Source organism: Danio rerio, chromosome 6 (genome assembly GCF_049306965.1).
Source record: "Danio rerio strain Tuebingen ecotype United States chromosome 6, GRCz12tu, whole genome shotgun sequence".
NCBI lineage: Eukaryota > Metazoa > Chordata > Actinopteri > Cypriniformes > Danionidae > Danio > Danio rerio.
The window spans coordinates 48933481-48960244 of record NC_133181.1 but is presented as its reverse complement, the minus strand read 5'-3'; the positions used below and the strand labels follow the sequence as shown (position 1 = coordinate 48960244).

The window sequence follows — 26764 nt, the reverse complement described above, 5'->3', positions numbered from 1 at the left end:
CGCCCCTGCCAGGAAATGACATCATGCCGCCCGTTTGTGGGGTTAAAATTGTGAAAACGTTGTTTTTAATGGTTAACAATAACATTAACGAGCAGTTCTGATATTTAACAACTCATATTTAAAGGTAAACTGTATTTGCTGAGGTAAATTTTGTGGTTAATAAGCGGGCCTTGTGTTACAGTGGTGGCGGGTGGAGGGGCTTGAAACTCAATCCTCTCACAAACATGTTTTGGACACACTTGAAGCGCACTTTATCCATCTGTAATGCCGTTTATTGGTGTAATTGACACAGTTTTGTCTTTTTTTTAATGCAGCAGTGTTCAATAAGCAACAGTTCACACAATTTTTTTGTATGTACACAGTGTAAAAATAACAAATTGCATTATCATTAAAATAAGTAGGAGCTCATGTAGTTTTACCTCCGTATAAAAAGAAAACATCTTTATAAAATGCTACTGTGTTCTTCAACAACTCATATTAAGCATTTTAGAATAGTCATAGATGTAAAACTTTGTGAAGACTTGTGATGTAGTATTCATAAACTCAACCTTAATTGAGGTAACAGTCCAAATGACAAATATCAAATCCATGTTAGTTATGAATTAAAAAAGTGTGACTTCTTTCCAGGGCTCCATATATATATCAAAAGAGGTGGGAAAATGTTTATTTTTCTCTTCACACACGCATTTACACACACACAACTGATAGATATAATTATTGCTGAAGCACTTTTGCGACAGTACATTAACACTTGATCACATCTTGAGTCATGATGGGAAAGATTTGGTTGGAGAAAAGTCTTGCATAAATTAGAGTCCTGAGAGTTTAGGGTAAAAGGTAAAGGTTTAAAGGTTGTACGCCTGTCGGATGTTGAGCGTGTCTTTCATCATCAGGTCTCGGAGTCTCCATAAAGCATCGGCCATCGTGGTGTGAGCGCCTTTGCTTTTCAGCCAGTGAGTAGGGAGATGACTCTCCTGTTCCCTACTAAGCCGGCAGTCTTTTCTCTGTGCTGAAGCAAAGATAACCAGAAAGATAATCATCACAAAGTTATGTTATAATAGTATCCATATAAAATAATGACAAATAAAATAAATAAATGCCAAAAAAACACAATGTTAAAGATGTTAATGGCAGTAATGTCATATGTCAATGGTAGTCTAAGAACTAATGCCCTGTTTACATTGGCTAAGACGCATTTTTGTGGGACAATACTAAACACAGGTCTAAATGTTAAGACTGGACACTTTTGACCACTTCAAATGATAAAAAAAAAAAGAACTGATTTGAGTGGGTTGCTTTTGTAATGTAAATACTCAAGCCACTGAAGACCACCTTGTGTCCATGAACTGACCTAATTATTAAACATAACATATCCCAGAAGTGTGCAAGCCGGATGAAATTTAAACTTTGCTGTTTGACATCTTAAGCTTGGTCTGAAAGCAAAAAAAAGTAAAAATCACAATGTTTTCTTACTAGTATACTGGTTCTAACACAAATCAAAACAATTCTAGTAGTTTTGCAGTTTACAGAGCATATATTGCTTTCCGTTGTCTTCTTTCACGTTCTTATGTAAACTGCACAACCTAATTTTGACTAATGCTAAATTTGAAAGTTCAGAAATAGCCCAGTCACCCATCCAAAACATAAAAATAAAAAATATGTTAAAGTGGGCAAAAGAAATGCATTAAGTGATGTTTCACAAAATGAAAAAGCTGCGGTCACACACAGCATTTTTCTCCTTATAAACTTCCATTATACGCACGTGAATGCGTCAAACCGGAAACGCTAGCTTATGCCAGTGGTTCTCAAAGTGGGGGTCGGGACCCCTTGAGAGGTCGCGGAACAATGAAGGGGGGGGTCGCCTAGTGATTTCCAAAAATCTACTTATTATTATTATTAGGCCATAAGAATTACCATATTTTATCCATAACCAACTGAAGAGAAAAAAACAGTTGTTTATAGTTACTATAGTAGCTTATTTACTAGTTCTATTGGATTGCGACCCCTGGGGTAATTACATTATATTAAAGACAATAGCGTCAGATGCAGCAGATTGATTTTATAACACCAGGTTAAACTTTCTGGCCCATTTACAGCACTGACATACAAAAAAAAAAAATTTAAACGAAGAATAGACTTTGGTCTATTGGTGTGTGTGTGCGCCATTGCATGCAAGTTTTCTGTATTTATAACCACCTCAGAGGATATTGGGGGTCACGAATCACTGGTATTGTTATTTTAGGGGTAGCATGCTGAAAAGTTTGGGAACCCCTGGCTTATGTGACACAGTTCACTGCGTAGGAAAGTTCAAGCTTGGTCAACTCTTAGCTGCGAAATCGCATCACATAATTGCGTGAGACCAATCAAAGATCAAAACATGACCTATCTCGGCAGAAAATTAAAACATCCAATCACTCGCTTTTTTTAATGGCTAATCATCGTGTTTAATCCCGCCCCTTTTCACACCGCCATACGACAGAATGTGAATGAGCCATAATTTCGAGAGAAGCATGTGATATGATTGATCACGGCTGGTCTCTCATCCATATTCATTAGCAAGCCAATCAAATTATTCCAAACTTAGAATAAATATCCCATCTAGCAATCCTGCTTTATCTTCGTTTTTGATGAATCTCCCCGATCCACCCCATCTTCCCTTTCCCCGTTACCAGGGGAGCTCTCGAAAACTACCTGATCTCGTACCCCCTTACGCGTTCATTGACCAGGCAGAAGCCCTAGGATCAATTATCTCCAAGCTCAGGGTTCTCTCCCAGGATAAGCTTGCCAAATCTGCTAATATTATCAAGCAATATCTAAGTGTGAACTCTTGAAAACACCAAGTATGAATAGAAATTTAGAATCAATTAAATGCATCTTCGGTAAATAAAAAACAAAAAAAAACAAAAAAAATTAATAACCCTACATATGCAAACTCGTTTTACCCTTAAGGCTCTGGTCCCATTTGCTAACTGTGGAGGATTCAGCACTGAGGCCCTCAATGTACTTCAGATACGCCTCTGAATGCAGGAGACGCTGGGGTTTTGGAGGCGGAGCAACAAAAATAGGTGGGGCTGGCTGTTGATGGCCTGGTTGACCTTGACCTGGATATGGGGGTGGAGCTTGCTGTCCTGGTCCATATCCAGCCATCTAAGAAGACAAAAAGTAGTAAAGAGATTACAATTTGCATCTGCATTAGCATCACTTCTGAAAGCTGAAAAAATATGATCTTAACCTGCATGCCATACGGGTTTCCGGGACCAGGGCTTCCATTCATTCCTGGGACCATCACACCTGAGAAGGAATGAAAGAAACATATATTTTTAAATATGGAAATGTAGTATGACTAAACAAGTTATAAATAATGCACACTGACAGGATAAATAATGTTTTTTTATTAGATAAAGGCACAATATGTAAGATTATTTCATTTAAATATCCAAAAACCACAAGATCAATGCTTTTGTGGATTTACGTAGCTATATTTATCCCAAATTTTTTAAAGAATGCTCAAATCTAGAGAAATAAGCTATTTTAACTAGTGAAAAAACAGTAATTTTGTCATAATGCTAATGACATCACACCCTCAGGGAAACACCAAAGATGCTTTAATATGTCATGCATTACATTAGACGGAGCTTAAAATGTATTCAGCATAAAACGATCACAATCGGAAGAACTGAAGTGGACGACTGTGGAATAATAAAATATCTACCTCTTTTCGCTCACTCGTCTCATATCTGCAATTGTTCAGGCTCTTGTTTTGCTTTGTTGAATTTCAGCCTAACTCTGCTTTATACTACCATGATAAGAAGCTGTGAATATGTTTTCTTGTAGGTCTTGTAGAATGTAATGACGACAACAACTCCCATGATTCCACACTCAGCCACAAGGCCATCAAATTACACCTTTGTAAATAAAAAAACACTGACAGCTAATGCCTCATTCCCACTAGCAGCGACTTTGTAGCTGCCTGTCGCTCTGGGTGACGATCTGCTGCAAACGTAGGTCTGTTAAGGTCTACAGCACAGAGAATACAAACAGCCTCTGAGCAACCTGAGAGAGGATCACTTAAGAGTTGCTCTTCATTTGCATAAAGTTAAAGGATTCTCAACTTTTCCCGCTGCTCGACACGCCCACCTGGTCGACTGTTGCTCGTGTAGACGGTAAAGTCTAGATCGGATACACGGCCGGCCGGAAGTGCGATATGTACATTAATTATAGTCGCATTTTTATGACACTGTATAACAATAATTTATATTTTTAAAATACTGTGACGGTTTGGTTTAGGGTTGGGGTGGGGGTAGGCTTTAAAAAAAATACAATTTATAGGGGAATTTAATAGATAACAAAAATAAATCGGTACAACTACTGTTTTTACGTTACTGTGACGGTTGGGTTTAGGGTTGGGCGTTGGCATTAATAAAATACAATAAATGGGAAATTTAATAAATAATTCTTGTTAACTTCCGGCCGCAACCATATCTGATTTAGCAACAACCCACCTAGATGGAGGTCACTGTTCACTTGTCGTTGCGAGCCACATGCCAACAAAGCCATCATTTACACCTTTGTTTGTTGTAAACACGCCCCCTCTAGTGGCAAAAATTACATAGTGTGCCTTTAAATTATCACCAAACAAAAAGCTTGTATTTGTATAAAACCAAGGCCCTGTTTACACCTGATTTTAAGATGCATTTTCATCAGTCTGAATTTTCTGAGATTGTTTAGCTTCAAGAAATTCTTTGGGTTTAAAGCATTAAGTCCGTTTGCTTTTATTATGCAAACCTTCATGCGAAGCCATTTGAACAGCCCCTAAACCACTCCTCTCTGCATACCGACTGAACATGCCATCATTGAGAAGTTTCTAGAAAGCATGCCAAGACAGGGTATGCATACCTAACTGCACTTTAGCAAAACAGATGGACTACGATTTAAATCATACTTGCTAACAACAGCATTTTCATTCACTTGCTTTCCTACTCTCTTCTAAAATGCATAACATGGCTTTGTTTCTTCAGCAGTCTCAATGAGAGCTGCTGTGACAGTGATGTATAGAATCTAAAGCCACTTGTGATCTATTCACCACGAATGCATGTTTATATCAGGTAGAAACACAGCCAGAGACTCAATGGAGTCAGTGAGTAGAAAAGTGGAGATGACAAATCTTGTGAACTAATTAAACTAAGAAAATATGTGTTAGTCATGTTGTGTGAATATTCTCCCTCTATGAACAAGGGATAACTTAAATTAGATCATGCAGAGATACAGATATAGTCTAGGGACAAGGATTTCTACAGTCTTCTTTTTCAAAACCAAAAAAAGTGTCGATGTCTAGGCACTAGTTCACTAGTATTTGGAACAAAGCTATGGCTATGATAAAAAATTAAAAATTTCCCCCCAATTTGGATTGGAGCTGCTCAGAAGATCTTCAGGTGGAGTTCCTGATTAATCAGGGTGCTTCTTACCCGGATGGGGCATACCAGGGTACCCGGCCATGCCTGGTAGAAGGTAGTGCTGGGAAGGCAGCTGGGGCACCCCCATGAGATGAGGTGGAGTGCCACCCATGCCCATCATGCCCTCAGGACCCTGCATAGGCATGTAGGGCGGGCCATAATTTCCCATCATGCCTTGGGTGAGGAGAAGATAGCACAAAAAGATCCATGCATTGATGACATGCAGCAGTCTAAACAAGTCATGCAACTACAAAATAACAGTCATGTCAATGTCTACGAAAGGGTGAGATGAACAAGTGAATATTCAAACATGGTTATTTCAGGCATGTAAACAGGAACTCTAGACATTTATGGGTTAATAAAAAGGTTGTCATGCTCAAAGAAAAATGCAACTTGGAATAAAAAAAAGAGGTAGCAATATTCAAAAACAAACAAACAAACAAAAAAAATCATACACACAAAAGATATTTAGTGAAATGAACTGAACTGACAATAATGGGGTAGACTTTTGGTTGGTATGGGCCAGATAGTGACATGATTGAGGTTGATGGGTTGAGGATTGAGATGGATTTAAATGGATGAGAATTGTCGGAGGGTGCCCGGATGCTGCGTCTGTCACTTTCAGCATGGGTCAGGGGATTTGGCGTTACCTGGGACAGGTGGCATGGCCTGGTTAAGCATCCCCATAGCGCTTGGGGGAGGTACCACCCCCATCATTGTGCCGACTGGGGTACCTGCTCTTGGGGAAGCCTGTTGTTGCTGCTGCTGCTGCTGTTGTTGTTGTTGTTGATGCTGCTGCTGAAGGACCCTCTCCCGCTCCTGCTGTTCTACCAGTTTAGCTGCCCGTTCTGTCAAAACATTGGCAAATTAATTACAATCTTCATAAACAATCTTATCAAGAGATAAAGAGCTGGCATATAGATGAATCCCATCAGCATAGCATCTTATACTGTGCGTAGCATAGTTAAAAAGGGGAAAGAATACCATAGATCCCAGTAAAATAAACAAATCTACAAATCATGACATTTTATATTTATTTATTTATTTATTTATTTATTTATTTAAAGTCGGCATGAATAAGATCTTGCAGTGAAAGGAAAAGAAAGAATTGTGGAACAGTATTGGACTGCTGTATTTTAATACTGATGTAATCTTATTTGAGGGTGATATTTAATCAATAATGTTGTAACTGTTTCTTTAACAATGTGCAAACACAGTGTCAAGTCACTTAAATTCCCCCAAAAAAGTCCTAAAGCATTCATTGTGTAATGATCACAAATACAAATTTGATTTCATACAGCAGTTTGATGAACAAGAAGTTAATAATACGAATATAAAGAACAACTAGGACAATATAGTTGGAATCACAACAATTTATTTGCCCTGCTGGTGACCAATGATCAGGCATCAGTGTTTTTTTTGCTTTAAAGAGCCTAAACATTTAAAGCAGCAGATGACAAAACTGCAGCGCAGACTTATGTAAACAATAATATTGTATGTGCATGTGCAGGTGTAAAGGTGTTTAAATGTTTATCACAATATTGCCCATTTTATCATATTTCACCCATGATTTTTTTTTTTTAAAACAAAGCTCGAGCAGAACATTTGTAGGGGTCACAATACTAAAGCAATCTGTATTTGTGTCAATATTTCACTGATCCACTAATAGAGATATTGTTTGGTTTATAAATTAATCAGCTGTTTTCAACAAACATGCATTAAACTAGCATTAAGATTTTTAGTCTTTAATCATTAAGATGTCATTTTCGTGTCTTATTCAAATATACTTAACAGGCCTAAAGGCTGATTTATAATTCTGCGTCAAGCTCAAGCACAGTCTTCGAGTGGTCGCATAGCCCTCTCAAAAATGTAACTACACGTCGCAACAATGCATACCGCAAGCTCTGTGATTGGTCAGCTGGGTAACTGTGAGTGTGGGAGGTGCTGAGAGCCGCGAACCCAATGGAGCGAGTGCTTACAAGTGTCGAGTCCCATGAAGGAGCTACAGCTTTTGTTTACCTTATGATTAAAGTTATTGCATGACCGCTGGTTCCAACCTCTGAATAAGTGCATTTTACCTAATTGTACATTAAGGTAGCATTAAAAAACACAGAACACCTGCTAGGAAACTCGATACAGAGGGACATAACCAACTGTCAGCTAGTGTTTCGGGAGTGTTATTGCAGTGTAACGCAAACAGCATGCAAAAGTATAAACTCTACGGCTACGCACAAGGCAGGCACCGTGGGTCATATCGATCACTCGACGCAGAAGTATAAACCAGCCCTAAACCAGTCAAAATTACTACATAACTGTTGAATAATCATTATTGGGTAAAAAATCCTCCCAAAATAAATTGTCAGTATTGCACACCCTCATTGTAACAAGTTGTCCCTCGTTTTTATCAGTAAACACTAGCAGTAGGGAAGTCATTTAGATGAAAAACATAAGCACATGGATAAACAAAATATGCATAAAAATCCTATTTATTCCACAGTCAATAAACCATTTTAATTTCAAGATTTTAAATAAATAGATTATTTCTCTTTTTAAAGCTAAATCTCTCACTGTGAACATGAACATTACATCTGAGATTCCAGATACAGCCCTTTTACATTCTGACTGAACTGCATGTGATCTTTGCAGTGCCTTGTTAAAACTATTTAGCTTCGACCATGACTGGCAATTTAATATATTAGTATCCATGGTAACCAGGACTAACACATGCTCTCAGTAAGGACTGAAGATGTACCTTCATATTCCGCCTTCTTAGTAGCTTCCAGATTCCTCCATTCTGTGCCCACCAGACGACTCAGCTCTCCGAAAGAGAAATCAGGGTGACGAGCCTTTATTAGAGACCTCACTTCACTGCTAAACAGGATGTAGCCGCTCATGTTGATCTTACGCTTGGCTCCTTCCTTTTTGGACATACCCTTTATCTTTGGTGTGGACTGAGCAGAGGGGAAACAGAAAAGATGACAACTATTAATAAATATGAATAAAGCTTAGCCAAATCATATTCAAATAAGAGTTTCATAATCTAAATGTGAAATTACTTCAGAGAACTGATGAAAAGCACATTATAAATGATTCATGTTTCCAATAGATGGACAAACACCATCTGTCTTGTTTGTAGAGCCCAGAATATTGGCGTTAACTTGCTTATGGCAAATGAGGTAAACACATTTGCAGCATGTGTACATAACAGAAAAAAAATCTAAATTATTTTGCATGTAAAACAGGATAGTGTGAGCAATGGCTGACATCTCTGAAACATATATGGCACCTGTGGTGGTGTGTAAGGCATATCCATGTCACTTGTTGTGGACGCCTGACTGGGTGGCATTGAGGGCGTTGCGGCTGCTTCTTCGTCGTCATCATCTAGGTCATCCATATCATCATCCAGATCCTCCATGTCCGCAAACTTAGCCTCTAGCTCCTCAATCTTCTTATCTAGCAGGGGAGATGGCACCTTCTGAGGTACGATAGGTTTTCTGAAATGAAAATTAATTATATGCATCAGAGTGGGGTTAAACTCAACTAATGATTTCAAAGCTATAAATAAAAAGTGTTTACACATACAGTTGAAGTCGGAACTATTAGCTCCCTGTATATTTTTTCCCCCAAGTAAATATTTTCCCCTTGGTAAATACTTGTAAAAGAATTAAAAAATAAATAATTAAATAAAAATTAAAAAAATAAAAATCACAGGAGGGCTAATAACTATGTGATTGCAAATTTTGTCACACAAGTACTGAGTGTGACCCACATGATTTTTGTGAATGCACAAGCTATCAGAATTGTTTTTTTTTTGCATTAAAGCTGCTTTTCCAGCATGAGGTTGAACGGTTCTCTTTGCTTAACAGTTCCATTTGATACAGTTTCTTTTTCTATGGTGGTGCTGATAACGGAGCTATGTGGAATGTGATAGAAATGCGTCAGTTGTTGCCTTGGCAATGTAATTGTATTGTAAACAGCGCATGTTTGGATAATGATTAGATATTTTTGATTTTAAGACTCTTTTTTTTATTATTATTATTATTTTTTTAAATTTATTTTATTTTTATTTTTTACCGATATTTCCTTTGCTCAATAGCTAAAACATGAATGAATAAACAGCGCACTGCTGTTAAGCCTACTATGGAGAGTATCCAGACAACAGAGTGGCTACATCAAATGCAAATGAGTCCTACAAGTTCAGCATGGTTGCCTAAATGTGCCTAGAATTTTGTGCCAAGAAATGTTTGTAATGGCGGTGCGGTGGCGCAGTGGGTAGCGATGTCACCTCACAGCAAGAAATTTGTTGGTTTGAGACTCGGCTGGGTCAGTTGGTAATTCTGTGTGGAGTTTGCATGTTCTTCCTGTGTTTGCCTGGGTTTTCTCCGGGTGCTCCAGTTTCCCCCAGAAGTCCAAAGACATACGGTAGAGGTGAATTAGGTAAGCTAAATGGTCCATAGTGTACATGTGTAAATGAGTGTATAGGTGTTAAGTAATGGGTTTCAGCTGGAGGGACATTTTACTGCATAAAACATATGCTGGTTAAGATGACGATTCATTCCGATGTGTCGACACCTGATTAATAAAGGGACTAAGCCGAAAAGAAAATGAATGAATGAATGGTTTGTGATCATGCTAAACAAGGTTCAAGGTTTCTGACTGTACTAAAACATTTAGCACAATAGTGGAAAAGCATCTTTAGTTTGCCCCATTGTGTCCACACTGGTTTTACCGTTTTTACAAAAGAGCAAAATGAGGGGATTAAAATATATTCTAAACTTTAATTTAAACAAGAAACAACATTTTGTAGCTTCTTTCATTCGGAAAGAAAATCAATGTAATCCCTGGACAAGGATGATTTTTTTCTAATGTGGATGTTTAAAGTGGATTGTTCTGGAATATCATCAAACAAAGTATACTTTAAAATGCTGTGCATTTGACTGTGCAAGGATGTTTCCAAAAGTATTTACTGAACATCAGTTTAGCACAATAGCAGTTTTACAACAAGATAAAGTAACAAGACATACTAAAGAACTTCCTTGCGCTGGAAAAATACTTGAATACTTCCCACTGCAAAAAATGTAGGAAATAAATGCACCTGAAATAGAAGATCTCATCATCAACCACTTTGGCTGAGAGGGAGAAACGTTTAAGGGCTTTAAACTTCTTCATCTGCTTTTCGCTCTCAATATAGCGACTTTCAAACAGAAGCACATCTTCCTCTGGACACTCAGTTGGCCTGCAGGAAAGGAAGTCCTTAAAGGAAGACACCACACATTTCCCTGAGGAAAAAAGGAGAGAAGGTTTAAAACTAGCACTGTAGGAAGATTTCAAACAGTCTTGAGGGTAAGAAACTAAAAAATGAAAAAGCTGAACTAAAATGGAAATGTTCAAAAACTTAATCGGCTGCATATATCCCATTTGTGGCTAAGCACAGTAATAAGTTTTAACATGATATTTGCTAGCGGATATACTGTAATTTATTTCACTTGACTGCTTTTTTGTTCTCACCAAGCGATCCCGAACTGCTTTAATTATCCGTTCAGGATACTGAGGTGGCTTGTCTCACACCATAAAAATCACTGGAGACTTTTACAAGAAGCAGGGCTTAATTGTATTTCCAGTGTCTTTGTGTTCATTAGCATGCCGAGAGACTCATTTCACAGAAGCACCAGAATGCGATAAGAATGGTTGGCACAATTTCATTATCACAGCTTGAACACCCACAGTTTGACGAGTTTTGAGTCATGGATGGACAGCAGACTGATACAGAATGTCTTAAAATGAATAACAGCATACTCAAAACACAGGTCATAGGACAGTTCTCTTCCAGGCTGCTGAGGAAAACTTCACGTTTGTAGAACATCTTTGTCGGCTCGTGTTCGGTTTCTTCAGGGTGGATGAAGATGGGTCCAAAGAAAAATGCAGCTCCATCCCGCAGCCACATCTTCTCAATCCTTTCAATATTAATTCAAAAATAGATTTGATTGTAATACAATAATGTGCACCTTTTGAAGCAATAATTATTGTGAAAAACGCAACAAGCATAAACTTTAATTGAATTAACCATTAACAACTCAAAATATTTATGTAAACATATTGCTAGTAATTTTTTACTTCTAAGATGAGGTATTTGGATAATACAAAGTATAAATTTGTCTACCTGCCAACTCGTGGTCGCACCAGCCCATGGGAGCGTATGTAAACACAGTCGCCCAACTTGAGCCACATATCATTATAGCGGAGCTGTTCATAATACTGGCAACCCAGCTCCCCGTTGGGAACTTCAACTGGAACGTCTTCTCGCTCCTGTGTTGAATATTTGCAGGATTAAACTCAAGAAAACCAAAAAAAAAAAAAAAAAAAAAAAAAAAAAAGATTTTCTTTGTACCTTCTCAATGAATCCACCACTCTCTCCATCAGGAAGGTCAGCTGCTTTGTCTTTCGCACCGACAAACATGGAGGCGACTCGAACTACAGGTAAAGGAACCTCTCTGGGGAGCAGTTTGACAGAGTTGGGTGGCATGGACCATATTTTGATCTTCTTGAAGGCTTTGGTCCTAACAGTGTATCGGGATTCGCAGACATACACGTCTTCGGGTTTAAAGCCTTCTGGTTGCAACTTAAAATAATCCTAAAAAACAAATCCACATTCACCATACTTTAAGAGCTTGTTAGAAAAAGGTAAAATTTAAGCTGGTTGTTCACACACAAACAAAAAAATCTAAATAAATTACCTCATTTATTCGCCCTCATGTATTTTAAACCTATATTAGAGTCTTTTGTTGAACACAACAGAAAATATTTTGAAGAATGGTGGTTGACGGGATCTATTGACTTTCATAGTAGGAAAAATAAAGGCTAATAGCATTTTTCAAAATTTGAGCAATTCCAGCATTATGGATGTGACATTTGCAGTAAAAATCTAAACATAAATTGACAGAGAAAGTTTATGTTAACATGAAACATGTTTAAAACTTGTTTATTTTTTCCAAAAACTACTAACCACAGAGTTATGGGGCCAGAAAATACCAATCTGTAATTTTTTTTTATTTTAAACGATAAAAATAAACATGCGTTATGGATGTGACCAAAAATGTTAGCAAGTTTACATTTTACAACATACATTGTAGAAATTCTGTAAATTAAACTACACTACCCCAAAGAAACAATGCTAATCAAGAGGATGAGAGTTGGCTAACTATAGAACAAAAATTATTGATTTTATTTTACTTTACATTTTTGCATTAATGAGACAATAGGGTTGTCAAAATTAATTGTTTCTTCTGTGCACCGCGATGCAGACGCGAACAATTTGGTGTCGGTTCAGTAATTGATCCTGACCGGTTATTGCGTACTGAAGTCATTTATCTCATAAGCGCTATGTTGCCGTAGAATATCATGGTGAGGGATTCGAGCACAAGTAATTAAAATTCAGCAGAAGCCCCTATTTCACTGCTGTGGAGAAAGTAATCTATTTCTCTCTCACTGGGGCCAGTTTGACCTGCTGGCGTGACGCTTCCTCTCCTTTCGGCTGTTACATTGATTGTGGTTCCAGACTCAAGTGTATCTGCAGAGCGGGTTTTCTCCTCTGCGCCTACCATGGATCAGCTGTGATCACCGCAGCAGTTTATCAGTGCCACTCAGTGAACATCTCAAGAGCATTAGAGCCCTTTCTGTTGAGCACGTCACCATTCATAAGCATTTAAGAACTCACTCGACAACGCTCAAAAAGCAAGTGAGATAATATTTATGTTTGTTTATTTGCTTTAAATGCTCATGTTGTTCTGTGCTTGTACTTGAATTTTGTTTGATGTTGATTTTTTTTTCTTAAGTAGGTAAAACTGAAGGTACAGTTCATAAATCTGACTCTTTGCATCAAAAGACAAGATTGTATTACAAATACACAGAAAATGTATTTAAAAATTATACATTTTAATTCAATAATTCTTGTGCTGTAAAGTAAAATATCAAATTGTGTATGGAAAGCACCGTCAATGCACCGAGATTTCAAATTGAACCGAATCGATGGCATTAATGATAATCAACTGTGAGACCAGTCAAGGTTCACACCTCTATGCGAGAAAAAGCTTCGTTATGGATGGGATGTCTCTCCATTATGGATGTGACAGATGTGAAATTGGCACTCGTGTGATTTTGGTAAATCACATATTATCATTTGAAAACATTAATAACAACAATCCTGTAAAATACAAGCCTACACAAAAAAAAACAAAAAAAAAACTTGGAAAGGGTTTTAGGAAGAAAAAAAAAATGATGGCAAGCTTGACATTTGCATGGAACTGATTATATCTTCTTTTGTGTTCAACAGAAGAAACTCAAATAGGTCTTGAAGAAGTGAAGGTTGAGTAAATGATTTGAATTATCAGAAAATGATCATGTTTTGGTGAACTATTCATTAAAAAATCTATTTGATTTATGAATAAATCTTTGATGAATCATCAAAAGTATTTGATTAATTCAAAACATTTAAACTTACCTTTACAAACAACACAAAGCACTTGCCCAGGATCTTGCTGAAAGGCACGCGGTTGTTGTAGTCACTTTTAAAAATCTCCTTCTCCAGGAACTTGCGTGTTGCCAGATGAAAGGTTTCCTCTGGACGATAAAACCAACATCCATACATCCACTGCTGACCTGCAGAAAACATATCAATTTTATTAAAAAACAAAAAAGTATAACTGATGACCACAAATTAAACTCAAACAAGCAACTCTGATAAGTGAGAATGCACACCAGATTCATCTTTCCAGAGCTTCTCAATGCAGACAACGTGGGGTTGTAAATTTGCTTCTGCGGGCTGAACATATACGTAGTCTCCTATGCTGTAGGTGTTGTTTTCAAAACTGCAGTCCTGACTATAAGAGCTTTGAGAACCTGATGGCCACTGGCCACCTTCCGCAGGACCCTCTGCTTTGTCCCCTTCTGGAAGAGCTATTGATCATAAAAGCAAACGTATACAATTTCAATATAAAAAAACATTTTAGAAGCAAGAAGCAAAAGTATCTTAGGGTGTATTTCCATAACTTTAAACATACTAGAAGCAATAGTGAAGAAATGCCTTAAACATCAAAAGCATAAAACCTTTTTTATCCTCCTCCCGTTTCAGTTGGTCTTCCTCAATTTCCTGGGGCAGTTTCTCTCGCTTTTCTTGATCTATGTCTGAATGCAGATGTTTGGATGTGTAGCTCAGTGCTGGGGTCAGCAGGATTTCACCATTTTTGCACAGCTCATCACGGATCTTCACAAAGAAATGCTGCAGCTCCACAGAATCCTCAAAGATCTCAGAATCAGTCCTGAAAACACGAAAGAAGTTTAGAAACAAAGGGAGTTCGACTATCATAAATCTAACATCACACTCTGAATAGACCATAAAGAATATAAGATTTTTCTCATCTTAGTTATGTTCTAACCTTTATATCCTTTCTTTATACAGAGTATTATTTTACAGAATACGCAAGCAACTGTTTTCCAAATAAAATGAACGAAAAAGCACCAGAAACATCTTATAAAATGTCTATATGTGCCAATATTTTAAATAAAAAAATTACTTTAAGTTAGTAATTGAATGGCTTAAAATTTTGGCTTGTAATTAAAATGTATACTTTTATTATTCCACAGAAAAAAAGGGCAAAAAATCATACAACGGGGGAGCTCAAACTGATGAATAAATCAGAAATGGTGTTTAAATAATGATGACAAGAATAGCTGATTTTCACACTCTTCTCTGCTTACCTGTTGAGACGTCTAGCTTTCTCCAGCACCTCGAACACATGCTCCTGGAAGACATCCAGTCTCCGGTAGCGGCCACTATCCACATTATTGCGAATGATCTCTAAAGTAAGGGGTGGATCATCTGGGTTAGCTGGGTCGATTGCAGGCACCTCCGCCAAGGAGTCACTATAGCATCGGCCTTCGTCATCCTGGTGCCCCATCATTGACACAAAGAGGTTTCGGATGAGCTCACGCACAAGAGAGGCAACCGACAAACCCCCCAGACCACCTTCATCTCCATTCTCCTCTTCCTCAATCCGTCTACGAGCTTCCAGAAATGCTCGATGGAGCAACAGAGCATCACGATATATTAAAGACTCTGGCTCATTGTATGTGCAAGCATTGTTGAACATGAGGATGAAGTCTTCTGCCAGTGAATCAACATCCTGGTAGCGTCCCTGCACCATGTAGCTGCGTATTCGCTCCATGTCGATTGGACGCTTAATAGCAGCGTAATAGTCAGGCAGTTCAGAACGGGATGGCAGCCGCAGGAAAACGGTGCTGAGACGACGGCCACGATTGTCTGTGAAGTTGCGAACAGCTTCGTAGAGCTCGCTGAGCTTCTGCTGGAGTGGTGTAGTTTGGATGCGAGCCTTTTTAGGGGAGACTGCAACTCCACTACGGCCTAGAAGAAGAGGCATTTAGTGTTTACTTAATACAGGGTATATACAGGAACCAGAGAGTGAAATTTCATACCTTTCTAATGACTCTTTCCATACAATTCAAGACCTCATAACCTCTTTTTGTTTCAACAAAACATTAGTGACTATACTAAATACCGATTTTAAAAAACTAATCCAAAACTAAAACATTATCAAATACTGAATAAAAATACAGGTGGCATGTGGCTCAGTGGTTAGGACTGTCGCCTCACAACAAGAAGGTCGCTGGTTCGAGTTTGCATGTTCTCTCTATGTTCACGTGGGTTTCCTCCAGCTACTCTGGTTACCCCCACAGTCCAAAGACATGCGCTATAGGTGAATTAGGTAAAACAGAATTGGCCGTATGTGTACGAGTGTGAATTTGAGTGTGTATGGGTGTTTCCCAGGACTAGGTTGCAGCTGGAAGGGGATCCGCTGAGTAAAACATATACCAAAGTTGTTGGCAGTTCATTCCACTCTGGTGACCCCTGACAAAAAGAGGCCGAAGCTGAAGGAAAATGAACGTATGAATAAATAAAAATGCTAATCCAGCAGGTGGCTCCTATAGAACTGCAGAAATAACACTGTTGCCTTGTTTACTGCAGCAAACAATGCAACATGATGTCAAATCTAGCAGGATTTTATCAATTTCATAAACTACACAGCATCTCAATATTCACAGATTAAATTCAGCAAAAAAAAAAAAAAAAAAAACCTTGTAAAATAGCATTTAAGACTTTTTAATACTTTAAAAGGACTTTAAATTTATTTACACTAATTTATCAACTTTTAAAACTTGTTAAGTCCACACAGACCCCCTGTAATAATAAAAGTTACATTCAAAATAAGCATCTCAATTAGTATGTCTGAATTCAAGTATGCAGATGTAATAAATACTTACGAAGCTTGAGTTTGGGAGAGCCAACGTCATCTTCCTCTGGAGCAGGGCCAAGCTCCTTCTGTTTATCCTTAACCATCTTCTCCAAGACATTTGCATCATTATAAACCTAAGGGTTCATCAAAACGTGAATTTCATGGACTTTCTGGATTAAGGCAAAATCGCTGTTTACATGGTAGACTCTTAATTAGAGTATTGTCTTAATCTTATTAAAATCTAATCGAAATCTTGGTGTCCATGTAAACATAATGATGCTCACCTGAGATCCCTCCTCATTATAGTGGCGGGCATTGCGAAACATAAGCTTCATGTCCTCCATAAGTGCATCCTCGTTGTTATAACGCTCAGTGCGGATGTTGTTCTCAATGGTACGCATGTCCATTGGATCTTGAATAATTTTGTAGTAATCTGGGTAGTCCTTCTTTAAAGGCTTCACCATGAAGAGGTCACAAAGTCGCCGTCCAGAGCCTGGCTCACGGGCATCGGTCAGCACAGCATACAGCATCTTCATTCGATTTTTCTTGGCGCTCTTCTTGTGGCTGTAACAAACAGATCATGAAACCAATGCAAGACAATCAGAGATGATTCAATTATTTATTTATAATGCAAGATTCATTTCAGTCAATCACCTTTTCTTTTTACTACTTCCCACATCAGAATTAGCAGTAGAGACATCTCCTTCATCATCATCTCGAAACTCTCTTTTCTTTTGCTGAAAAAAAAAATTATAATAATTAACATAAAGATTTAACCCATCATTTTATCATTAATGTGTTAGCTCTTCAAAAGCTTGTTAACAAAACAGACTCACCTGCATTATGAGCTGTAGTCTCTGTGCACGTTTGTATATGGTGGAGTTAGGCATGTTGTAGCGTCTGGCGTTCTCAAACATGACAGAGAGATCAGCCTCAATCTGCTCGACTGCTTCATAATCGCCATTCTTCATTTTTTCCCTATAAAGAACGTATGAACACAATTTGTAAATATTGACTTTAACGTTAAAGACTTTAATCAAAGGCTTCTTAATTTGTTCCACATGCAAACCTGATTTGCTGCAGAGAGATGGGGTTTTTGATCTGATGGTAGTAATCTGGGTATTCCCTTCTCGAGGGCAGCTGGAGAAAGGGCTCAGAGAGGAGCAGGCCTTGAACACTTCTTGCTCCTCGCACTGCCTGATACAAAAGAAGGATGGGATCACCTGCACTGAGACCACAATCGGCCTCGGTTTCTCCAGTGTCATAACGCACAGTCCCTGAGAGAGAGAGAACAAGAGTCAAGGGTATTGAATTTTCAGATATATATTCTACTGTAGACCTTGCCAATGCATTTAGGTCATAAATCCGAGCTTACAGTCTGTGATTCTGGCCACAATATTGTCAAACGAGACAACTTTTGTAAATGTTAAAAGATTCCTATAATCCTACGCTAAGATTTGTGGTCTTTAATCACTGATTTAAAGTTTACCGAAAGCTAATTATTGGCCAATTAATTGTTATTAAATTTTCCTTCAGATATAATGATAGCAGTGTCAGAAGTTTTGAGAGCCTAGAGTCTGATTTTTGCAGGAAAATGTTAAATAGTGGCTTTTTTGTTTTATTATGTCTTAATAAATGGATTTTATGTGCAAAATTAAAACTTTGGCTTATTTGATTACAGCTAGGTACCTTTTCAGAATGTGGGCTACTCCTTAGTCTTCTTACTTGTACAAGTTTGGCAAGTCTTAATTGATGTACTGTCTGACATTATGACAACTTAGATCCTACAGCGTGATATGTCGACTATGTTCATACAGTATGATAAGCTACAATCCTATACGATTATTAAAATTCATAGTATAAGTCCAGCTTATTTAGCGCTCTCATCCGCTCTCAAATTGACTGCCAACGTTTAACATCTACCTGTGAGAATGGAGTCTTCATCACTTTCAGATCCAGCCTGAAGAGCCATGGTGATGGCAGACAGACGATCACCTTGAGCAGACCTCCGGTTTCTAGCAAAACACATACAAAAAGCATGTTACAAACATAAATATGCATCTTCAAAGCAATCACTTTAAAGAAAAGAAAAATTGCCTAATGCGGAGGCTGGTTTTAGTGGGTTCAGCCTGCTCGATCTCGATCTTCCTCTGGGCAAACACTTTCTTAATTGTGTTAGCATCCTTAAGAGAGATAAAAAGGAGATTGTTGCGCTAGATTAGATCTACATATAATGGAAGCATATTGGCATAAAGTACATAACGTTAATATAGTTTCCCAACCTTGAAAACTTGAGATCCTGGCTCATTGTAGGTTTTGGCATTTTTTACCAAAAGATCAATGTCCTTGGCCATGGCACTGATGGATTTATAATGTCCCCCCTACAACAGAAGAACATATTAATATTCTAAAAGTCAATATTATATGAACATTATTTGGCAAAGCAGAAATATACTGTTCAGTGCTTCCCCCAGGTTTGAAATATACTTGCGGTGATAGCTGGATTGAAACACACCTTTTACCCACAGCACATAAGTGATCAACTATGTGACAAAAAATAACACGATTTTTAGCTATATTATTATTAATTATGACCCTGTTATACACCTTTTCTTTTCAATGGGATAGTTATTAAAAAGGCTGTTGAAATAAAAGAAATCCATTATTTCTCTTTTATGCTATTTAGGAGCCATGTGCACCCACTGACAGGTGAAGGCCCCTCTCTCTCTCTCTCTCTCTAAAAATTTGCTTTATTGGTAAGACATTTAGTACAGTATTGCCAAATAATTTAGATATGTATAAAGTATGCAATACATTACCATCATTAAATTAATAAAATATACAGCAAATGAGAAATAAATAACAAAAAAAAGGAATAAAAATAAGAAATTATAGCTAAAAATTATAATAATTACTAGAATAAAATGAGTAGATTATTTAAACAAGGCAAATTAGTTGATTAGCCATTTCTAATGGTGCACTAATATTTTGCGGCCATAATATTTTGTTCTCTCCAAGTGTATAGTAAAATTTATTTGAGTCCTTTATTAAATGATTCATCTTTTAATATGTTTCACTTGCGACTGTACGAGCACAGTCAGCTGTGAAAAGGTAATGCAAAAACGCATACAAACAACAGCAACTTTAGAAAGCAAAAGTAAAACCCAAATCTCTGACATTTTAGAAGATTCAGAAACTACAGTCTGATGCATTTTGGTGCAAAAGGCCCATCTCTGTGGGTCTGCACGTGAAATTGTCTGTGTGAGTGTTGATGACTAGCAGTAGGAAACGTGCAGAGCAAAAGAAGATTCCACTGGTTAATCAATCGCGAATGTTTGGCTTTCTTTTCATTACCCATGCATAAATTACTAGAAGAATAGTGTAGAAAACAACAAAACTATATCTGGTACAAATACTGTGCATTTACAATTATTGCAATTACCTAAAATTACATCAAAACAAATAAGAAGATAACTGGAATCGCCTAACACCATTTGCAAATATTCTGACCCATGGAAAAAGGAGAATAAATAAAGATGCTAACATGTTATAATACTTATCATCTCATGAAAATTTGGTTGAGAAGTGTTATTATTTACTGCATATCAATATGTACAATTGAAGATATTTTACATAAACAGCCTCTGAAATTTTACAACATAACATCTCCAAACACACATTACAGCAAGTTTATATTGCTACATTAAGCTACTGTGTTTTCAATACCTGGATCTTCTGAGCCACAGCGCGTAGGTCTATTGGCTCTTTTATGACAGCATAGTAGTCTGGATAATGCTGAAACAAACAAAAGAAAAATTAATCAATGAAAATAAACAACATTTATCACTAAAAATCCAACCTAAACTAGGTTTTATGAAAGTAACAAATTAGTCTGATTTGAATCAAGTGCACACGCTTGGGTCTTACCAGTTTGGAAGGAAGTTTTTGGAAGAGCTCACTAACAAGCCTCCCTGAGGAATCAGTGCAGGATGCGATGGCCTCCAAGAGCTGCTCCAGTATGGCTTTTAAATAGCTTGGTGGTCTCTGTTAATTACAAATGTACACAGGGAAAAATATCATATCAGTCTGGATGTCTATGGACTGAAATCTTAAAAAAAAAAAATACTGAAGGTCTACATCTGTCAGTGCATTTTCTTTACCTCCTCCTCCATAGAAGCGTTTGTGTTCTCCGCATCTTCACTTTCCTCATCATCCTCAGCCTCTTCTCCATCCCCACCCTGCAGCAGTTCATTCTTGGCAGATAGGAAGACGTTCAAAAGCTTAGATGCCGCTCTGTGCTCTGCACTGTCAGCCTGTTGTTAGAGAACATAAGAGGAATATTAGTGTTTCTGAATTGTTTTGATGTTGAGCAACTTTGCATGTGCATTCGTAGCATAAAATAAAAGACAGACTCAGCTTATTCATGTGGCAGAAACATCAATAATTAATGGACTTAAATGTTTACGTGCAAACTTACCTGATAGTAAGCTTTGGTGTTATTAATTAGCAGATGAAAGTCAGCTGAAAACTGTTCCACATCCTGGTATTCCTCTGCCCTGAGCTTCTGCTGTATTTTCATCATGTCTATAGGCTGGCTCACTATTTCATAATAATCAGGCTGATTTCTAAAACAAGAAAATGATGAGGAGAGATTGAGACATAGATTAGTGTCTATTGCATTCACTCAGCTCAGGGTTTGTTTCATCACATTGTAAAATTTATCTTAAAACGAATCAAACAATCAATTACAATTGAGCCTTTTTTGAATTATTTATTTATTAAAAAAAATTATTTTAGTCATATTGCTGCATTTTTAATGACTTAATTTCTATTAACTATTAAATTGTCATGTATTAACTGTTGGTCCCATTTACACTAAGCAGAATAACAAATGTTGAGGCAGTGTGTGTATTGAACTGAACTCATGGTTTCATAATCATATAGAAAGATTTATCTTGAAATAAACAAAAAAAAATAAATATTTTTATTATTTTTTATTTTTTCTTTACTTGTTCATTATATCCAATCTATGCACAATTGTAATTATAAATGCAGGCATTAGCAGGATGTAAAACATTTAGAGTTGTACCTCTTTTAACCACCTTCAAATAACCAAACAGTGAAACAAACCACTATCATCATTCAGTGTACACTAAAGATAAGGAATACACTCATACCTCCTCTTTGGTGCACGAACGAAGAGCTCACAGATCTGTCTGCCTTGATCATCTTTATAATCTCTAACAGTGTTGTACAATTCATGGCACACAGCAATCTAAAGGCAGGATACAGTTAAGGTAAACAAACTGCCAAAACCAGTAATGGGTGCTTAGTAAAATATTAATTAACATACTAAACCCCATGTACTCACTTGATCAACAGAAGGAGCATTGGAGGCTCTCCTCCTCTTCCATCCACTGACTGGCGTGGATGAGCTGGCATCGTCAAAGTCTCCTCCGCTGGCACTGCTGGAGGGAGAGGTGGCTCGTCTTCTCTTGGAGCCCATTGAGACAGTACCTGTTCCAATAATCCAAAAACATATCCTTTCAGATGCAGGATTTTCACAACTTGTGACTAATGAATCCTACAGCTATGCAAAATATTAAGAAATCACTTGAAAGTTTTATTGATTTGCAATTTAGTTGTGTTTGTGTAAACTGCATTATTTTCATTCTTAAATTAAATTTAATCCAAATTTAAAATAAAAAAAAAACTTGTCATATAGAGCAGGGGTTCTTAACCTTTTTCACTTCGGGGCGCAATTCTTTCTCTGAGCAATTTTTGAAGGCCTACCTGTCTGTCATTTTCTCTAAAATATTAGTATGAAATGTTCATTTAAACTTTTAATTATTAACATATAAATATACATTTGTATCCATATATAATACATTTGTTGTGCCTTATACTATTTATTATATATATATATATATATATATATATATATATATATATATATATATATATATATATATATATATATATAGATAAAAAAAAATTTTTTAAACATGCACAAATTTAAAGAGAACCACAGGTCAACAGGGAGATTGCAAAAAACCAGCTTCTACTTTAAACTGGACTGACTATCCACTATTAAATATCCACTATTCAAAAATATACAGACAAATGACAAATATACAGAAACGCGGCGATCTGATGGAGATTGAGTTTGCAGCTGGATATTATTGGGAACTCGCTGACAGAAACAGTGAACACCTCTGGCACAGCGCGTGTGAAGCTCATTTGCAAGTTTATTTTACATTCTATGGCAGAAAAACAATACAGCTTCGCTAAATTGTCTTGTATGGGTGAGTGTTCGTTATAAAACACTGACAGGACATTAATTTGGACAACTATGCGGATATGTTAAATAGTTCAACTAAAAATCTCGTGGCCCACAAGCAGCCCACCAGTTGAGAATCCCTGATATAGAGCATATTTTGCATATAAACTAAAAGGTGTAATATATATATATATATATATATATATATATATATATATATATATATATATATATATATATRTRTATATGTGTGTGTGTGTGTGTGTGTGTGTGTGTGTGTGTGTGTGTGTGTGTGTGTAATATATAATAGACATTAATAGACAACAAAATGCCAATGTTTAACTATCAGAAGAGCTAAGTTATCAATATTTGCTGGAATAACCCTGAATTTCAATTCACAACAAATAAAAGCATTTGTATTTCTGTCCAAGGGTCATTTTGGACAATTTGGCCTAAATGCCAATGTTTTTATTTTACATGTGAAAGAAACATTATCAGATCTTCGTAGATTAAAAGAAATATCAACATTTATTTTAACTCCTACCTACTAAACCCTATACTAAACTCATACCCTTAATATTAACATATTCATTTTCCATAACTGTATCTAAAGTAATTTACTGGGGTAAAGTTTGTTTTATGCTTACACAATCAGACTTTTTCCTTATTATGACATTTTCAGAAAAAGTATTATTTGCTAACTCTAAATAGAAAGATTGTAGTAGCAGCCAAAGACTATCAATGTACAACATTGTTCACAGTCAATTGAATAGTGGTAATACAGTGTTGAACTCATACTTGCAAGCTATTTGAATATTCAATAGTAGCATGGTAAACAATTTACTTACCATGTCTCAAGTTGTCCCTCAATCAATGTGTGAATATAAAACTAACTAGACCTGCACAATATATTGTTTCAGCATCGATATCGCAATGTAATCATTCATAATAGTCAAATCGCAGGATATGCAATGTTGAGTTTGTATTATAATTTATCATTTGCAAGCATTTTTGATGTCTGCGATTGTATAATGATTTTAAAAATATTCAGGTATAAAAATTTTACCATTTGTGACCTTAACTATGGATTAATTTTATTGAATTATTTGTATCATTAAGTTATTGTACTTGAGTTCTATTAGACTTGGGAAACGATAAAACATTTTATTTAAATTGTATATTTTTCTTGATTGTATTTATAGATTTTTATGTGTGAAAATAAACACAATACATGCAAAAACAGAAATGCACTGCAAAGAGCAGCCCAAAAAGTCTAAAGATTGTTTACAGATTTTTTAGAGATGCACTCCCACTGCAGAACCATCCCAATTAATTTAACACTATAAATTATTTCTAAATATAGATATTAAGTCATATGGTAAAAACATAAATTGTATTTATATCTCTATATATCGCATTGTTAGATTTTTCTAAATCATGCAGCTCTAAAACCAACTTTACCTGAATTAAGTGAGTGACCATTTGTATGTTGTCAAATATCAATCTTTAACATGTATAAATATGTATAATAAACAAACTTCTTCATATATACTGTAAATGTCAATCTGAAAGCACCAGCTGTATCATTAAACTGCTCATGAAGTATTAGTTTTACGGTAGAACATCAATATTACAGATTTGTATCACACATTATTTCACTATATTCCAAAACAACATGTTTGCTTTTGTTAACTTTGCACATAAACATATGTACATTTGTCCGTACTTACTGAATGTCTAAGTTACCAGTCAAATATATTACAGTTGAGCACTAAACTGAGGACAAAGAAAAGTTTAGACATTAATTCATCAACCGTACATGAATTCTTCCACACCAGCTTCAACGTTTGAATATCCACCAGAAGCTTTCATATGCTTTCTGCATCTACATTGTTATTATGAATTGCATACTTAGCAGCGTGCTAATCTTCCGGTAAACAATCCCTAAACGACAGCAGCCAATCGACGCTCCGTTTTTCAGTCAAACAAAAGAGCGCTCTTGCGGCGTGCTCTAGTGCACACTCACTTCACTGGAAAACGCTCTTCGGTTTCTTAGAATATTATTGTCTGGATAAATACACATATGTGGGAACAAAATGTTTCAGAAACAACGGAACTTACCCGTATTATCGCGACGATATTGGCGCAGTTAGGAATAATCCTTCTGTAACAACAGAGCAGCAACTGATAGCCAGCAGTTAGCGTCGATGGCTAGCAAAGTCCCACCTCCTCAGTCACAAACCGGAAGTTGTCTTTAAAAGCTCCTCCTTACTTCCGAAAAATTCTCCTCCCTAAAAACAAGCGACTGTTGTGTTTTTGTTGTGCCGATTCCAGAATTACTGCAAATTTAAAATATCCACGGAGGTAGTGGACGACATAATATCACAGACTGAATAGCAAAGATATTGAGCTAAAGGTAAAATTAATATTAGGACCTAACAGATATATAATAAATAACAATAATTAAAACCACACAAAATATACTTTAGGCTACTACACTACAGTGCACTATACTAAACTACATTGTAAAACCCAAAAGGTTAAGGTAACTCATACCATTTGAGGAAACCGAATGCAACAATCCTAATGAGTACTGTGAACTTAATCCATTTGAGTAAATGAAGCAATTTGAGCACAGTAAAACCCAATAAATGAAGAGAACTCAAACTACTAGTACTGTAAAAGTCAATAAGTTAAAGCAACTCAGACTGTTTAAGGAAACCGATTGCTACAAAACATTTGAGTTAAAAAAACAATTAATATGAGTACTGTGAACTTACTCTATTTTAGTTGAAGTATTGAGGTATTTAATTAACTCATTACCTTCAACACTGAGTTTAAAACTCTTTTCAAATGAGTAGAATGAACTTTCAGTCAATTCTGAGTTAATTACACTCATTTCATTTAATAAAGTTGACTGTTGGGTTTTACAGTGTGTACTATACTATACTATACTTTACTATACTATTCTATACTATAGCAGAGGTGTCCAAACCCGGTCCTGTAGGGCCAGTGTCCAGCAAAGTTTGGTTCCATTAAACACACACATGAACAAGGCAAGTTCTTTCTTGGTATACTAATCCTTCAGGTAGATGTGTTGAAGGAAGTTGGAACTAAACTGTGCAGGACACCAGCCCTCCAGGACCGAGTTTGGACACTCCTGCTATACAGCAAAGAATTCTTGCCCAGATTTGAGAGGGGTCTGGAATGCAGGCCTTTTGCGGTGCTATCTGAGCTGCATCCAATGCTTTTTAATGAGCTCACCTAACCCCACCCCAAACCACACCCATCACAGTGATGTCACTCCCTCCATTGAGTGCGTTGTGTCTGACATTGCATTGCTAAGTGATGCAATCTTAGCTTGCATCATAAAGGCTGCATCCAGATACTATTGCCAGATTTGGCACGAAGCTGGCATAGCAGGCCTTCATCCAGCACTGCCATAGAGCATGTGGGCCAAACATGGCCCGGGTTTGGCAGAGGTGGCACTTTCTTTAAGGCAGCACACATGACATTATGAATGAACGTCGCCTCGTGGTTCCATCCCAAAGAGGGAAGAAGTTACTTTTTCGATTTTTCGCATTCAATCTGCCCAGTTGGTGGAATGAACTCCCTAACTGCATCGGAACGGCAGAGTCACTCGCTGTCTTCAAGAAACGACTAAAAACTCAACTATGTAGTCTCCAACTACCTTCCTAATCTGCAGTTGCCTCTCTGGTTCTACC

General features: G+C 36.8%; 1 protein-coding gene across 9 annotated transcripts; it reads right to left on the bottom strand.

The window, feature by feature from the left end:
* Nucleotides 1–250: 250 nt before the first annotated feature.
* pbrm1l (polybromo 1, like) lies at nucleotides 251–25275 on the bottom strand. Of its 9 annotated transcripts, none has more exons than XM_073952827.1 (30): nucleotides 24859–25266; nucleotides 22131–22276; nucleotides 21937–22034; nucleotides 21237–21384; nucleotides 20920–21072; nucleotides 20687–20803; nucleotides 20486–20554; nucleotides 19042–19140; nucleotides 18857–18942; nucleotides 18683–18774; nucleotides 17829–18036; nucleotides 17596–17737; nucleotides 17414–17496; nucleotides 17044–17323; nucleotides 16788–16893; nucleotides 15207–15870; nucleotides 14556–14767; nucleotides 14208–14405; nucleotides 13951–14108; nucleotides 11842–12084; nucleotides 11614–11759; nucleotides 11250–11407; nucleotides 10549–10732; nucleotides 8740–8947; nucleotides 8206–8404; nucleotides 6104–6301; nucleotides 5466–5627; nucleotides 3233–3291; nucleotides 2943–3147; nucleotides 251–1009 (listed from the first exon to the last, which is right to left on the bottom strand). In XM_073952827.1, exons 2-30 carry the CDS (start codon nucleotides 22263–22265, stop codon nucleotides 846–848), a joined length of 4974 nt encoding a protein of 1657 aa, XP_073808928.1. In that variant the 5' UTR covers nucleotides 22266–22276; nucleotides 24859–25266; the 3' UTR covers nucleotides 251–845. The 9 variants fall into 9 exon arrangements, with proteins under 9 accessions (XP_073808928.1, XP_073808929.1, XP_073808926.1 ...); XM_073952828.1 differs by having other exon boundaries at nucleotides 6188–6301; XM_073952825.1 differs by having other exon boundaries at nucleotides 25161–25266.
* Between the last annotated feature and the right edge of the window lie 1489 nt (nucleotides 25276–26764).

Excerpts from the sequence above, each read along its gene's own strand:
- pbrm1l (XM_073952827.1), bottom strand. The coding sequence starts at position 22,265 with ATGGGCTCCAAGAGAAGACGAGCCACCTCTCCCTCCAGCAGTGCCAGC. Across the intron at positions 15,871-16,787 it reads CTCTCCCAAACTCAAGCTTC|GCCGTAGTGGAGTTGCAGTC; the intron begins GTAAGTATTTAT and ends CTCTTCTTCTAG. Across the intron at positions 8,405-8,739 it reads TGCCTTACACACCACCACAG|TCCACACCAAAGATAAAGGG; the intron begins GTGCCATATATG and ends CCCTCTGCTCAG.